The sequence below is a fragment of the Alosa alosa genome, chromosome 5 (genome assembly GCF_017589495.1).
Source record: "Alosa alosa isolate M-15738 ecotype Scorff River chromosome 5, AALO_Geno_1.1, whole genome shotgun sequence".
Lineage (NCBI taxonomy): Eukaryota > Metazoa > Chordata > Actinopteri > Clupeiformes > Clupeidae > Alosa > Alosa alosa.
The window spans coordinates 23,751,595-23,768,360 of NC_063193.1; the positions used below are offsets into that span (position 1 = coordinate 23,751,595).

The 16,766-nt window shown below is 42.2% G+C and overlaps 1 protein-coding gene across 8 annotated transcripts in view; it reads left to right on the forward strand.

Annotated features, from left to right (window-relative positions):
• ank1a (ankyrin 1, erythrocytic a) overlaps window positions 1-16,766 on the forward strand; it is a 117,049-nt gene that overhangs the window by 13,728 nt on the left and 86,555 nt on the right. For 6 of the 8 annotated variants that reach the window (XM_048242764.1, XM_048242757.1, XM_048242761.1 and 3 more), the window contains exon 2: window positions 15,716-15,811. The exons of the other annotated variants lie outside the window; for them this stretch is intronic. In XM_048242764.1, coding sequence (XP_048098721.1) covers window positions 15,716-15,811 — 96 coding nt within the window. The remainder of the gene's footprint in view (window positions 1-15,715; window positions 15,812-16,766) is intronic. 8 annotated transcript variants of the gene reach the window in all.

Here is a 16,766-nt window from a genome sequence, read left to right on the forward strand (position 1 = left end):
GCACATTTTTGGGACCAGCTTTTGAATGCTACTGTCAAATTTCTCCCTTCTTATCTATTTGCCTTACTCTCTCTCCCTCACCCAGTTTGCTTATCCTCCTTCATAATGTCTTATCCAAGCTTCTAATCGTAAAATGTTTATGTGGATTTGTGTGTGTGTGTGTGTGTGTGTGTGTGTGCATGCTCCAGATGGTCCTGTGTGTTTCCTGTTGCTTTCCCTTGCTGCTTTAAGCCATCACTGCATCAAACACTTACATGCGGACACACACACACACACAAACCCACACACACATGCGCGGTGCCTCTTACTGTGTGTCTGCTTACGTCAAACACACAAACCAAAGAGGGCCAAGAGAGTTAGAAACAAGTCTGAGAAATCCAATGATAACACAATAGAAACACATATTGTATGCATGGTGTGATGGATGCTCTGGGCTATTTGACAGTTTGAGAGATATTTGTGTATGTGTGTGTCCATAATATGACTGGACTTGCCAATCAATTGAATTCAATTGAAACCTTCCATTTCAGTGTCATCAGAATGCTTCTCTTAATCACAGGCTTTATTTTCTCTTCTCTCCCCCCCCCCCCTCTAATTCCCTCTTTACTTCCCCCTGTCTGTGCCACTCAGCAAGGATGTACATTTTAGGAGTTAATATATCATATGCACTATTAGGCAGCTTTCATTGTGTGTGAGTGTGTGTGTGTGTGTGCATGTGTGTGTGCGCGCGTTTATGGGGGTGACTGAGAGTTTTGTTTTCCTGCTGAATCACTGAAATTGGATCTCGTCCTGTCTTTTTGCTATTTTCTTCTGGGCATGTAAAACCAGCGTAAGAATGCTATCCTTACTGTAATATGGACCTTCCCTGTTCAAAATGGATGCAATGATTAAGGCAAGAGACAATTATATTGGGAAAATATTACAAAGCTTCTCTCACTATGGTTAAATAAAAAATGGAATTCGGGTCCAAGTGCCCATCGGGTTCAAGTCTTCCCGATCCCACCCCATCTCTCTCTCCCACTTGCTTCCTGACAGTCTCTTCACTGTCCTGTCTGAATAAAGGCAAAATACCTAAACAGAAATAAATGAAGTATCAAAGGGAAATTACATTACCATTTCCGTTGATGTAGATGCAACGGCAGTGACTCACAAATTGATTTTTAAGTGATATCACAACAGCCCCCTGCAGCTCTCAGCAGGTCAGGGGTCACTGGCTGCTTTCTCCTTATGGATCATGTGATCATCTCAGATAATCCATATAATTTCCATAACATTATAAGGCAGACATCTAAGTGGCCAATGGCATTTTATTATAGAGTATAGTCATTACTTGAAATCTGATTGTGTGTGAGTGTGTTTGTTGTGACATAGACTTAAGCCTATCAGGTGTGAGAAAGCAGAGTTGTTGTGAAATTGACAGGTCTGATGTGTAATAGTAGCTTTAGTTTAGAGATGAAAAGAGTGGTTTGATATGATGGAGCAATGCCTGATTTGACAGAGATGAGAAATAATGGCTTGTGACTGGCCCAAAGTTAGTGTAACGTTTGTTAATTGCTGTTGGCAGTGAAGGTTGTTCCTGGAGCCAGAAGACCTTGCTTGCACCAGAGGACAGAAATGAGACAAGAGACTCCAATTATATGTTTAAAGTCAATCATCAAATATGTAATTCTCAGGGCTTTTAATTCATTGGGGAATGACAGCACATATATATTTTAAGCACTGACCTACAGGAACAACCAAACACCACCACAACAAAAATGAATACCTGTAACAGACTTCTGCTTACCATAGCATTTTTAGTATTAGAGTGTGTGGGTGTGGACGTGTTAGGCCTGATTCTGCTCTTGGTCTCACTCTGTCACCCTGGCATCTGTTCTTGTCAACATAAAAATATTAATGGGGAGGAAATGCAGAGAGAGAGAGAGAGAGAGAGAGTAAGGTTTAGTAAGGGACAGATGGATGCAGTATCTGTCAACAACAGACCTTTACCTGAGATCTTTCTAATAACGCAAATGTGAAAGGGTAAACACACTCAGCTTGCTTATACTTGCACTTACTCTTCCTATAGCTTGTTCGGTAATCAAAAACTGACCTGCAAATGTCTTGCGCAGTCTAATCAATACTGTGTCCAATATGAATTTCAAAGTCCATCTATTCAGAGCAAGAGAGAGAGAGAGAGAGAAGGAGAAAGTGAACCCATTATCAGCACAACAATTCACCAAGTAAGAACCATATAAACACTTTGAAGCCTTGCCCGCAAAACCTCACAGACTGACCTCTTCCCCTGGTATTTTAGAAACACGGAGGGCATGGTGTAACACTAGCCACACTATTTTGCTATTGGGGCTTAATCATTAGAGGGAGAGTGTCATATTATCAAGGTTGTGAGGTCAGCCTGCGCCGTGGGGGTTTTCTGCCCATTTATCAGTGAGCAGGCGTTCGGGTGACAGCTGCAGATGCGCATCCTGCATCCTCCGCAGCCTCCCGCCGCGCACAGGCACCGAGTGCTGCTAGCAACCGCAAGTGGTGCTTTTTATATCGCAGGTCCAGTTGTGCTGTGCAGAGAGGGGCGGACTGGAGTTGCAGCAGATCTTGTGGTGTTGTGGCCAGTGGTATGCTGCAGTGACTGCAGATTCAGTTGTAAGGAAACTCCAGAGCAGTTTCTGTGTTAATCCAGTTGTGTGACTGTTCAGTAAGATGTGGCAGGACAGCTTAACTAATGGGACGAGGTGTTTAACAACACCAATGCCATGGCTTTCATCCCTAGGGAACACACAGAATGATAACATGTACACCTGTAAGCCGCTTTGGATAAAATTGAATGTGTGCTGAATGAATTCATGCAAATGTTACTTTGAATGTATTTGCGTTGCTGTAGCTCATGTTCTATGAGCCACAATCTCTGTGTCCTCTTGCTGCGTTTTTAACATTTTGAGTCAAATTCTCATGTGAACAGGTCACATTACAGTATGTTTGCCTGAGTGTTTATTGCAGGTGGAGCATGCAGGTTGTATTAGGCCAATTGTACTGCCTTGAATAAGGTTGTTCCAGAGTGAGCTCATTATGTGGTTTCTGCTTGTGCAGTTGTTTTACTTTTCATCCAAATGTGATACACTGGGTACGAGTGTTTTATAGGTCCAGACCTATTACTGCAGGTTCAGTTGTCTTTGACTGAGGCTGCATTCTCTGCACCACCTGCTAGTGGTTTATATGGTGAGCCCAGTTCTATGTGTCTGGGCTCCTTCTGGCCAGGCAATGCCTAGGTGACTCCTGGGGCAGTTGAGTCACGTAGTACTTACCATTTTATAACACAATTTGTATTGTAGTTATGTGTAGTGCATACATTATACGCTATACCGAATCTGTCCAAACTATGGAAAGAGAGAAAAAGAAGAGAATGAGACGGAGAGAAAGAGACATGTTTAGGCATGCATGACAGTTTGCGGTGAGAGCTCAGGGCTGACCATTTGTCTTTTGCGCTGCGTGTGCACAGTGCAACATCCAGGGAGCTTCATCACACAAATACGTATGCAGATTCCTTAAACACATGCTCTCCACATTTATAGGCACAAACATACACACACTCTTGCTGGTGAGTTTTTAATGTCTTATGAAAGAGGTGAATTTTGTGAATATAATGAATCGCGGCACTGTTGTTATGTAACGCTTTTGGGGGTTTTAACTGTTACCTTCAAAACAATAGGGGGTACTGTAGTTTAAGTGAAGTTAGTAACATGAAAAGGATGTCTGTATTAGTTCAGTACACTTGCAGGTGGAGTTAGTTGTCTTGGCTTGTGTAGTTGGTTTACACAGGGTCAGTAGGGTGGTCCTTATTTTTCAACTTTTAAAAGTTCATGCTCTCACCCCACAAATATGTTTGATAAATAAATTTTTTTTAGCATGACAAGTATGACAAGTGATTTTGGTTTGTTTGTTTCTTTCTTTCTTTCTTTCTATGATTTTGATGTTGTATGTTGTTTACCACACTACCACAGTGCCTGTGTTATTAAACATAATATTGCATTTTTTTGTGTGTGTTCTTAAATGGTACAATTTCTGCAAAAATTAGCGATTCCGGAAATATTCCGAAAAAAGGCCTTGAGCAACCTCTAGATATTGTGGGAACAATTCAAAATTTTGCACAGTGTGTTTTTATTGACACATTTAGGGGGTGAGAGTTAAACGTTTCCAAAATGTTTTTTTTACCCCATATAAGGACCACCCTAAAGGTCAGCTTTGCTAGCATTTTAGCTGTGTAGCAGAAGGTTAGCTGCCTCAGTAATATAGCTGTGCTAGCTCTATTGTGGCTATCTATTATTTATCCACACAGGGAACTGATTCTGGGGACGTTGAACTTCCTGCAAGTCTTACTCAGCCATTTCTACACACTCGCTTCCCAACAGACACACACACACACACTGACGTACACTCATGTACACTCATGTGAGATGACCCTGTGATATTGACTGTCTGTGCTGCTGCATCTAGAGGTTAATCCAGGATGAGGAAGCTTTTCTTTCAGTAGCTCTCCACTTCTGCCCTCTCAAGGTTTCTCCTTGTAGAGACACTCCATGTTCCAACTTCCTCTAAGGTAGCAGACACTCACACGCATACATTAATCTTTTCCTTACATCGCTACTTGTCCTTTTTGTTGCAGCACATAAACGCACGCACGCACGCGCGCACACACACACACACACACACACACACACACACACACACACACAGAGAGTCCCTCAGCACTTTATGTCCGTACCTCCACCTTCTTTTCTCAACACCGGGTGACCTATAAACTTTAGCCTTTGCAAGACAAATGACCTTGTCCAGTGGGAATAATTCTCCAAAAGGGAGATGAGAGAGTGGCAGACATACAAGGGCAAAGAGTCCAAATGAACTAAAATTACATTTTTATAACCAAATACTATACACTGTGCAATATGCAAATGATTCTGTTGTTGAGTTAAGTATAAGTATATATACTTTTTTGATCCCAGTCAGGGTTTAGGTGCCTTGCTCAAGCCCACTTCAGCCGTGCCTACTGGTCGGGGTTCAAACCGGCAACCCTCCGGTTACAAGTCCGAAGCGCTAACCAGTAGGCCACGGCTGCCCTAATTGTGTTGGCATACAGTATGTGTGTGAGGCAGGTGGTACTGCTGTGTGTGTGTGTGTATATATATATATATATATTAGTGGTGTCAACAATAATCGATTCGGCAATGCATTGCAATGCGGGGCATGCACGATTCAGCATCGATGCGGCAACGTGCCATAATTGATTGTCACTGTTTTGAGTGGACAATAAAGTTGTAACGTTTCAATTACTTCTGGGGGCATTTCCGGAGCAACGTTGTAATGACATGCGCAGCCTGTAGCTACATGCTAAGCGGCAGCACTAGCTAGCATAACAACAACACTAAAGAATCAAGATGACGGAGGAGATAAACACGATAGACGGGTAATTCAAAACGCACCCAAAGCTTGGAAAGCGGACATCAGCATATTTCGGATTCTACGAAGTTAATGGGAAACTAGACAAGACGTACGCGGTGTGTAAAACCTGCCACACTAAAATCAAGCATGTTGGCAATACATCTAAATTCACGAACCATGTCGATAGTTGGCATCCTGACTTGGCTTCGTTACTGTGTGTGCAGTATGTGCAGGGTAGGAATTTCACGACGGCCATGGCCATCGTTGCCCCTTGAGGTGGCCGTGATGCCCCTTTGAAAATCAGAGGTTTACAAGCCCGCGGTGGCCTTTGTTGTCCCCCCTTCTTCGATATTCTGTTTTGCGTCCGACTAATAACGATTTTTATTTAGCCTATGGCCTGTCAAAATAAGCATTCACAGCGCAAATTTATTTAGTCTTTTACGCAGTGGAAAAAGTGACAGTGCACGGCAAGAAAGAAAGTGCATCCAAATTCACCCGTTCTTCTCAGTTGAACTACTCGCGAACGAGCCTACTCATCACACAGACATCACAAGTAGCCTATCACATCACATGAAATAGCTTTTTCTCAGCTTTTAAACGATGTTTAGGACTATTAGGACTAAACGCTCATAAACGTCTCAGCTTGGAATAAGCTACAGTATAGCGACCAAATCAGAGTTTGTGAGGGAAACTTAGGTTTAGTTTCAACTGCAGGTAACTGAATAAAGCTGCAACTCTTCAGACTGTATCATACAGTATGTCCGTCTACTGTTGCGCACAACCTGCTGCAGCAGAAATGAAAGGCGTTAGCCCCGAAGGTTTTAATAACTTATTATGATGACCTGTCTAGAACTGAAGCACAAATGGTTAGCATATTTCTAGGTAATAATACAAAACCCAAGCTAAAGTAATGCAAATATAATACTAAAACACAACTTAGAACTAGGCCTACTTATGTACTCGTCCCACTAACGAGTTTGTTTATTTGTTTCCCCGACCAGCGCGGTAAAGTGCAAACACACCAGCACAAGACGGCTCTAGATAGGGCTGAGCTCCGCTTTGTTAGGTTAAATGGTGGATCATTCACGAGAGGATTTTGAGATGCACAGATTCCCAAATGAACGCATATCCACAGATTTTGTTAGAGTGGTGAAATACATTCACACCGCTGACATTATATTGAGGAAAAAGTATAGCCAACCAAGCTCAAGTAGGCTAGCTCAGTGTAGCCAGACGTAGGCCTAAATTAGGACTTTAAAAAATATCGGCGCAAATTATCGGCCAGAATTCTGTTATCGGACCGATAATAATATTTTAATTTTTTCACTTATCGGCTAATAATATATCGGCCGCCGATATATCGTGCATCCCTAGTATTGCCTCATGACCTCAAAATTTGCCTTGTTGTGTGCAGTAGAATTTTGATGCATCGTAGAATCGAATCGTTACCTGGTGAATCGTGATTAAATCGAATTGTGAGGGCAGTGCCAATGCACACCCATAATATATACTGTATATATATGAAGGGCTGGTGGTATAGCCATGGGTGTGTGTGTGTGTAAGCCTGCTGGTGTTGCTCTGTGTGTGTGGGTAGGGCAGACGATGTTGACATGTGTATGTATATGTGTGTGTATGGTTGGTGGTGTTAGCCTGTGTGTGTGTGTGTGGGGGGGATGGTGGTTTTGGCATGTGAGAGGGGCAACTAATCACCCAACTAATGAGGGTTTGTTTTATGCCATTTTACAGCCTTGATCACAATAAACAACAATCCACCACTGTTTAAAAGACCCCACTGTTGGTTACTTGTAAAGAGCTAATCACTGGTGCAACCTTACTCATTGTTACTACACTGCTTCCATGCTAATATCACATTTTCTATATGCTATTCATAGCACAAATCACTACCCTTGCACAGGTCACTAGGATTACACTGATCAATATCCACATTGATTACTAATGCACACTGCACACAATTGGAGTTATTTATTGAAACACCAATATAACTGCACTGACTCACACTGCTGCCTTACTGGTCATCATGAAGGCGCCAATCACTAATCTGTTGTCGCTAATTTCAAATGAAAACCCCTTAAGCAGTGAAAATGAATCAGCAGCACTGAAAATCAAGCCAGTGAGTATGAGAATGAAGCCGGTGAAGCGGTGGACGGAGCCAGAGGGGCTGTGTGAGAATGAGGCCAGTGGTGCTGTGTGGTGATTACACTGTTGTTACTTAACATCACACTCTGCTGCGCTCGGCTGCTGTAGGCCCCAGGAGTGAAGTTAGTCTTTGAGGAAAGTTCAGCAATGCTGAGACCGCGAGCACAGAAGGCCAATGGTTAAAGGTAAGAGTGATGCTATAAGCACAGAGTGCTAGAAGCTTAAAAAAAACTCTGATTACAGTTCATGGTTTACCACAGAACTGGGGCATCATTGACACACCTCTGCGAAATAAAATATCTGGACATTTCACTGTGATTACATTTAACAAAGAGCATCATTTAAGAGGCAGGAGATGACATTCAGCGATGCCCTAAAAAACAAGTACCCGTGGCTCACTACAAGCTACTGTACATAAAGAACAAAGGCTTCATGTGAGTCAATCAGTGGGTGTTGTTTTACTTTTTAGTGTACAGTGTGAAGCTGGTGAGACCCAGCTATTTCCTGTTGTAGCTATTTCCCTGTTTTAGCTAATGTGATTGGAATGGATGGCTTTGAAGTGTGTTAAAGTTGAGTATTTGTGTTTCACGTTGTGTTGTTGTCTGCAATGTAATGCTTCTTTTGTGTCAAAGACGTTCAAGTTATACAGAGTAGAGCTTTTTTCTACAGTATGTTGCTGAGGGTCTCTTTCTCATGCACGTGTTAGCGTACATGTACTGTATACCTCACGTGTCCATCCACTTGCAGCTAGGGTCGCAATCCTTTTCAATCACAGTCGTGTCGTGATGATAGCTATAAGGTCCGATGGGTCAGATCTAAGTGTTCCACCATCTTTTTCTGGCCCTTGTGCATTAACGTTGATGTGTGTGCATGCGTTGCTCAGTGTGTCTGTGTGATAAATTGTGTATCTCTGTGGAAGGAGCAGCAGGTGCTAATATACATATACTACCAGTCAGCAAGGACAACCTACCTCAAGGACAAACCCTCTATCCCTGGTGTCTGAGTACTCGTGAATGTGGGGGTGTTTACCTGCGTGCATGTGTCAAACAATTCATGCTGAATCATGCTCTAGGTGAATGATTTTTTGAACGATAAAGTACTCATGATTCATCCAGGCTGTGTGTATGATATTCAGTGTGTGTGTATAGCAAAGGGAAATGTAATGTGTTTGTGTGTTTTCTTGCACTTGACGTGCACTGTTTGAGTGCATTAGTGTAAAGAGAAGAGGAAGGTTGACACAATAATGTCTGATTATGAAGCAGTAGCAAGAAGAATGGTTTTACCAAAGTACAAAGAGGCCACATGAAGCGAGAGAGAGATGGAGGGAAGGACACAAAGAGAGAGAGATGCAGAGAGCAACACAAAGAAAGAGAGTGAGGGACACAAAAGAGAGAGAAAACGGATGAAAATGAGCAGAGAGAATCCCAGCGTTGAGCTCTTTGGGTCTCTTTTCTTCTGCCAGCTTTTATGATGTTAATGTACAGACTGGGTAAAAATAGCCTGGTAGGACGGGAACCCCCTTTCACAAGAGGGAGGGGAATAAGAGAGGGAGAAGGGAGAGGAGAAACAGGGATTAGAGGAGTTGGGCAGAGAGCGAGAATACTTCTGTACCCTCTTCTCCTTTTTTGCGCTCTGCCCTCCTCCTCTCTCCCCATGTTGTCATATTTGCAGGAGGACAGCAGGAGTGTTTTTGTACTGAAGGCTTGTTTGTTTGGTTCAAATCCTCCTGCTGGGGAAACACAGACCTGTGTGAACCAGCTCTCTATGCACCTCTTCTTCACTCTTTCTCCCTGCTGCCATCCTCTCTGCTCTTTCCATTCCCCAGTCTTACACTCCTCACCTGCACTAATGGGGCATGTTGTGGCTCTCTACGGGATCCATTACAGTGACTGGAGTCTGGGGCTGTAGTGATGGGTGCAGTCTGACCCTGCAGCCTGCTGAAACATTGCAGATGGTGCTGTGGTGCTACCCCTTGACTTAGATGGTTGTTGTGTTGTATGTCCCTTGTATGTCCCTCTTTGTGGTCCTGTAGTCCTCAATTTAGGATTTTAGGTATTACAGAAACCTTGTGGTTAGTTTCCTAACTGCATTTAGGAAAGAAATCTACAGAGCCGTCCTAACTTAAAAATATCCCAAGTTACCTGTGGTTCTACCCTTCGACTTAGACCTGGTGACTATTGTTTATGTACCTCTCTGTAATCTCTGTAATCTCATGCAGGGACCTGCTGTGTTTAGCAGTCTCAAGTATCCGGGCAGATAGGTGATTTTCAGGTTGTGTTGAGGTCCCTGTAGGTATTGATTTTGTGTTTACATTAATGAGGTTCACTGCAACGTGTTAAGGGTGTTAGTTAGGTCTATCTCTGTAAACAAATGATCAAACACACCTCCCTTATTAAGCAGAAAAGGATAATTACAAGAATGACGATTTAGGAGAATTAGGATTGGTTACAGCAAGTGTTCATCTGAAAGGATGATCACACACCCTATAGGTTCAAGGTTTGTTAGATTCCTCCCAGTAACTAGCTGAGGGGTTTGTGAGGTCCTTCTATGATAGGCTGATGTGGCTGTTTGTAACACAGGGTGCAGGGATACTTCGTGGAGGTGACTGCAGCTGCCTTCTTAATCTTCTCTCCTCCTCCTTCTCTCTTTACTGACCCATCCACCTGTGTGTGTGTGTGTGTGTGTGTGTGCGCGCGCGTGCGTGTTTTTGGGCATGTGTGTGTGTGAGGTGTGCTTGTTAGGTTAGTTGTGTGTGTGTGTGTGTGCGTCTCCTGTTTGCTGATGTAGGGAACTGCAGGACCTGGCAGCTATAACACATGCATTATTTATCAGCTGCAAATCTGCAGCGCACCCTTTCTCTCCTCACTCTCTCGCTATAGCCTTCTCTGCCATTCCATCTGTTCCTCTTTACATTTTCTTTCTCTTTTCCTACTCCCTTCTTTCCTTCCCTCCGTGTTTTGCCTTGTATGTCTCTCCCTTGTTCTTTCACTCTTCTCTCAGTATTTGAATGAACTGCATGCAATGTAATGTTCACTACATTGCTTTCTTTACCCACTCACTTCGTCCCTCTCCATCTGCCCGTGTTGCTGATGCAAGATTGTATCGTTACCTGCCCAGACTCTGTGGTAAACGGAGAAGAAAAGAGAAAAAACTAAACTGCATTGTGCAATTTAACATATCTGCCTTGTAGCAACTGTGTATGTGTGCAATGCATGTGCAATTTAACATATCTGCCTTGTAGCAACTGTGTATGTGTGCAATGCATGTGCAATTTAACATATCTGCCTTGTAGCAACTGTGTATGTGTGCAATGCATGTGCAATTTAACATATCTGCCTTGTAGCAACTGTGCATGTGTGTACGTATTGCCCACCGCAGAGCTTTCACCAGCTCACAGCTGATCTTCATCTCATCACGTCATTTGATCTGTTGAGTGGACAGGTTTCACCAAATAGCAGCCCATCAGTGCTTCACCCTCTGCTCTGATTATTTGATAGTCTGAAAGAGACACTGTAATCCTGAGCACGCCTCTCTCTGCAGTTAGCTGCAGGCACATAGCTACATGGCGCTACCTATTCTTGTCTATCTAATAATCCAGACTCTCTGACACCTAAGGCTTCATAACTCCCATGTATAACGAACAACAGTCCAAATTCTAAACCAATGACACCCATGCATGTCACCCATAACTCAACCATTCATATGCACTATTCAGTGTTACCAATAGCAGCACAGAAAGCAGCAGAATTTGCTTCTTGCTACATATATAAACAAGCATGCATAGCATACAAGCTATCCATTACCCTCTTCAGCATTCATTCATTCCTTGTGGGTCACCTGTTTGTTTGGCTTTTAGCTGACCACCATGCTACAATGACATGCATTACATACTACAGGCATACCACTCACAGTAGTTCCTGCATAGAATGCATTTACTAGACACCGCAAACAGATACTCTTTGTGTTATGCACACCATACAGGAACACATACATTGATAAACAGGCTTTGGAGTGAAGGGGCACATCATTGTCTGGAGACCAATTGAGGGCTCTTTCCTTTGAAGTCATTAATAGTTCAGCAAGAGGCTGTTTGCTGCTAGTCAGCTTATTGTAGAGAAAGTCTACAGAGCCCAGAGAAAGAGGGCTGGAAAGTGGATGGTGTAGAGTACTGTAAAGAAGGTAGATTAGAAAAGAAAGCATGAAAAGAAACTAATTATCAGGATAATGAATGACTGTAGCGTACATTTATTTTGTACTGACACCTTTGTAAAAGGGCAACAAGGCTGGGCATTCTTCATGCTGCCAAGTACAAAGTAGGATTCCATAGTAGTTCAGTATTCTGTAGTTAAACACTAGCACTACAAAAGGGTGGGAGGGAACAGTAACTGTAAGCCTGGGGCAACATTATTACCACCAGGGAAGTGAGCTGTGTTTATGAGGCACTGATGATTGAGAAAAACAGACTTTCACAGTCAGATGTTTTTTATGGAACTGAGCAGTCATGCTGCACCAAAACCATTACCATCAACAAAGTTGTGTGGCAATAATAAATGTATATGTATGTGTGTTGCTACACCATTTTTGAGCTGTCAGGAAGCTCAAAGGCAAAGACTGATTTGAACTGCTTGCATGTGTGGCATCTCATTCATTTTAGCCTGTTTTTAAAGTTCTCATTTTGCAGTAAATCTACAGCACTGATTAAGCAAAGGTAAGACCAGTCTGATTTTAACACTGTTAAAATCAGACTGGTCTTACCTTTGCTTAATCACTATAGACCTCTGCAGGGATTGGCATCTGATCTTGGGTAGTCATTAAACACAGAGATAATGTAGCCTAGTATTCAGACACTGTTAAGCATTTTATATTCAGACTGGATGCTGACAGGATGTGGTCAATAGCCGGATAACAGAAATATTTAGGTGTGGTGTGGCCAATGTTAACTCTACAAGCCAGACAGATAGTGACCTTGTCTCACCAACAACAGATCAGGAGTAGTTCTCTAGTAGTGACTACAGGGCACGGCCCACAGGCCAACTACAGTCTTGTTCTGTAACAGGGACCAGGGCAACCAACCAGGAAGCCAACTATTGCAGATTTAAGAGACAGGTAGAGGTAGACATGATGGTGAAGTGGCCCAAGTGTTTAGTAAGTGTCTACATGCCCTTGTTTGTGTGAGAATTAATAAGAAAAGAAGAAAATTAATGGGAAAGGGTATGTGAATGCAGACAATCGAGTGACTGTGGCTATGAGGCTGGCTATTAGGGCTTTGACCTCGAACTTCGTTATTCGAATATTTTAAAAATTAAAGATATTCGAACAAATGTTAGGGATCTGTTAATATTCGAACCTGTAGCCTATGGAGATAATTTCTATAAATGTATTTGGTTGTAAACGTTGTTTTCAATTCAGATTCTGAGGTTTTTTTCGAAGTAAAATCGCGAGCTCATTAGCAAGGCTATTGGTCATCTGGGCTCCTGTAGGTGACGTTAGCTATAGGTCCTGTAGGTGACGTTAGTTATCAATCAAAGCAAATAGGGAAAACAAATGGCAACACAATCATGAAAAACACTCAAATAAATAAATGTGCAGATAAGTCTGAATGAAAAGCAGCACCGGTTGAAGCCTGGAAATATTGTAAACTAAGTAACGTTAGCTTAATTTGCTAGTTTATCATAGTCTGGTTAGACTGTTCAGTTTCCCTACGTGTGTTTAAGTTTCAAATGAATACCTTTTCTCCTTGGGACAGGCCCGTTTGAGTCTTGGAAAATACTTTTCCATTTGCATCGGGATTGAGATGATTAGAATTTAGCAGTCAATTTGAATGCAACAGTTTTGAACAAATTCGTGCAGCATGCTAATGATGCTAACCGGATTTAATAGCAATTTAGCCAGTCGTCTTGCACGATTAATGTTTGGATGTGCATGCTGAGGAGGGATGCGCCTGTTGAGAGGGAGAGAGAGAGAGTGCACGGGGCAAGGAGAGTCTTTGTTGAGGTAGGCCTACTTCTATTGCCTACTCTGGTAGAGTTTGACATACTACAGTGCAAGATATATTTAGCCTATTTATTTATGGACAACGTAAGGCAGGAGGTGTGTGTTGCTTTTAATTATGAATGTTCTATCGAACGTATTTTCGATTACATGTCTATTGCGATACATATTGCTATCGTTTTATCGCCCAGCCCTATGCTCAATAATAACCATTTTAACACACGCATAAATACTCAGCCTTTCGTGCGCGTAGTCTATTGACATTGACTGATACACTGCCCTCTGGTGGAAAGAACATATAGAACTTAAGTTTGATACCAATATTGTGTCTTACTGAAGACATTTAATGGTTAAAATATTATTAATACATATTCGAATATATTCGAATTTTAATATTAATAAACAAACGAACTTCGAATATGATTTTTGGGCAAAAGTCAAAGCCCTACTGGCTATTGAAACATTTAAAGGCATCATTGAAGTTCCAGTGCCGTGTAACAATGCCCATCCTACCCATATTGTCCTTTCTCCCTCTGCTGTCTTTCCTACTCTGTCACTTTTGGTTATACTGAGGCCACTTTTAGGAGTTGCTGTTGCATTGTTTAAATGGATTATCAACCAACACCCGTCTCTGAGCACACACCTGCCCTCTCAATCTTTCTTTTCATTCCCTCTCTCAGTCTCTTTCCCTCCCTCACTGTCTCTCTCGCCTCTGTAATCCACTTACATTCAAAATTAGACACGCTCTGAGTTTCAGACACATGAATAATATGTGCAAACACACACACACACACACACACACACACACAGAGTGGCAAAGCCAAAGCATATGGACCCTTTATCCTTTCAGCACCAAAGACGTATAGTAATTCTGCGGTGTTGTGGTAGTAGTTGGTTCACCTTTTCTTGCTCAGCTGGGGTCATCTGACTGGTCTGAAGGAGGAAGTGATTTGCTCTGTGGTGGTGCATTTGTGATGTGTGGCTTGCTATTATAATTCCTTTCAGACTCTTGCAGTGGGTCAGTCTGTCCGTCCCTGTCATTTGTGTTTCACATTTTGATCCTTTTCTGATACAGTATGTTCTGTTTTAACTGTACATGTGTGAAGATGGGATACATATATCTGTGAGTGTGTGCGTGTGTGTATATGTGCATGTGTGCGTGTGTGTATATGTGTGTGTGTGTATATGTGCGTGTGTGTGTGTGTGTCTTTGTGCAGTCAGGGTAGATGTTAAGAGGGAAATGGCTTAGGTGTGTGTTCTGTGCTGCTGATGCCAGCTGACTCTGAGACACTCTGCTCTGGTTTACCCTCAGGGGTAGATGTGGGTTGGGTCTCAGGAGATCGAAAAAATCCCTGAATAAAGTAAATACTGGAGCTTTTGAAGGTAATCTTAATTATATGATGGCATAATGGGCTAAAATATGTCCTATATTGTGATATCACAATGAAAGACAACATTTCTTTTTGTATGATGCCATAATGAGTTAGAATCTTTTGTAAAGTTATAAAGGGAAATAATGCACCTTAGTGTATGATGCCATAATGACTCATGTGTTTAACAGAACTGTTATTAATATAATGGACTGTAATATTGTGCAGAAAGTCAGCTTTTTGCCTTGTAATGATCAACGTAGTGGTTGTGTGCAATTCAACATTTGGTCATTATGAGAGACAAACACAGAACTCAGAGAAAATAAGTGTGTGTGTGTGTGTGTCTGCCTATAGGTTGGTGTGAGTGAGAAAATGTGCATAAATGTTTCTGCTCTGTATGGCACACTGTTTATTAACCAGAACTTTGACCTTCACAGCGACCTCAAGAGCGAAAGGGAATTGTGGGATATCAGCATTCTTCTCCCAGCTTTCGTTTCTCTTTTGTCTTCATGCTTTTTCAGTCTCTCTCCCAAGTCTCTGTTTACATCTTTTAACCTTAAACTCTGATTTCTCTCTGTTTGTACCCGTGTTTCTGCCAGCTTGTCTTCTCCTCCGTTTCTTCATTCCTCTCTCTCCCACCCTAACTCTCTCATTTTTCCTGTTCCTCTCTGCCTTCACCTTGTCTCCCCCGTCCCTCTCTCTACCCCCCTGTCTCTGCCTCTCTCTCTGTGATTGGTAATGGGTTTTTCCTGCTGTGTGTCCTGCAGGCCCAGGCGGTTCAGCGCTGGCTAAGCCATCAGGAGTGTAGTGTTGGCTCTGAGCTGCCGGAGGCACAGGGAGTGTGGGACTGTGATGATGAAACAGTAAATATCAGCAACACGTATACCTGACTTTTCTTATTAATATCTATATATCTATATATCTGTGGCCACACTGTATCTGTCTCTAGATACGTTTGTTGCTGTTGTTGTTGTTTTTCTTCTGTGTAGCTAAGTGTGTGGTTGTGTGTGTAGTGTGGTTTTCAGTTGGGCGGTTCAGTATTGCCGTTGTGCTGTGACTGGCTGACTAACATGGTGGTGATCTCTGGCTGGACACTTTTTGTTCTGTTCACTTTTCTTCGTACCTACTTCGTCCTTTCCTTTAAAACGAGTTTCTGTTTGAATTTTAGTTTGGGTTGGTTACTTTTCTGTGCTGTGACTTTGAGTTCTGTAAATTTGATTTTGTTTTAGGTTCATTTGAGGTGTGAGCAAAAAGAGTCCACAGGCAAAATATATTGCAATACATAGAATATGTTTCTATTTACAAATTAATTAACTTGTTTAGCCATACTTATTTCTAGACTGAATGGTGGAAAATAAAAGCATAGTTATTTTTCCTGTGGGATCTTCAAATTTTTCAAAGATTTAAAAATTTGTGAACACAGTTGCGTGTATTCTTCACAGTAAACAATCGTGTGAGTATATACGCTGTGTGGTGTGACAATTATGTTTACCCTTTATTATAAGTGTTTCTGCATGCTGTAGTCAGAGTCAGTGTTGTAGTATTTTAGTTCCATATCTGCATGCTATGTGTTCAGTGAGTGAAGTGCCATTTGTGTTCTCACCATCGTGTGTTGTGTGTGCTTTGTGTCACCTCATGCAGTCATGCTTTCCCTGTGTGGTGATTCACCTTTCAGTGTCACCTCATGCAGTCATGCTTTCCCTGTGTGGTGATTCACCTTTCAGTGTCACCTCATGCAGTCATGCTTTCCCTGTGTGGTGATTCACCTTTCAGTGTTTCTATTCCTGACTTGTCTGTTTTATAGGTGTCATTGTTTAT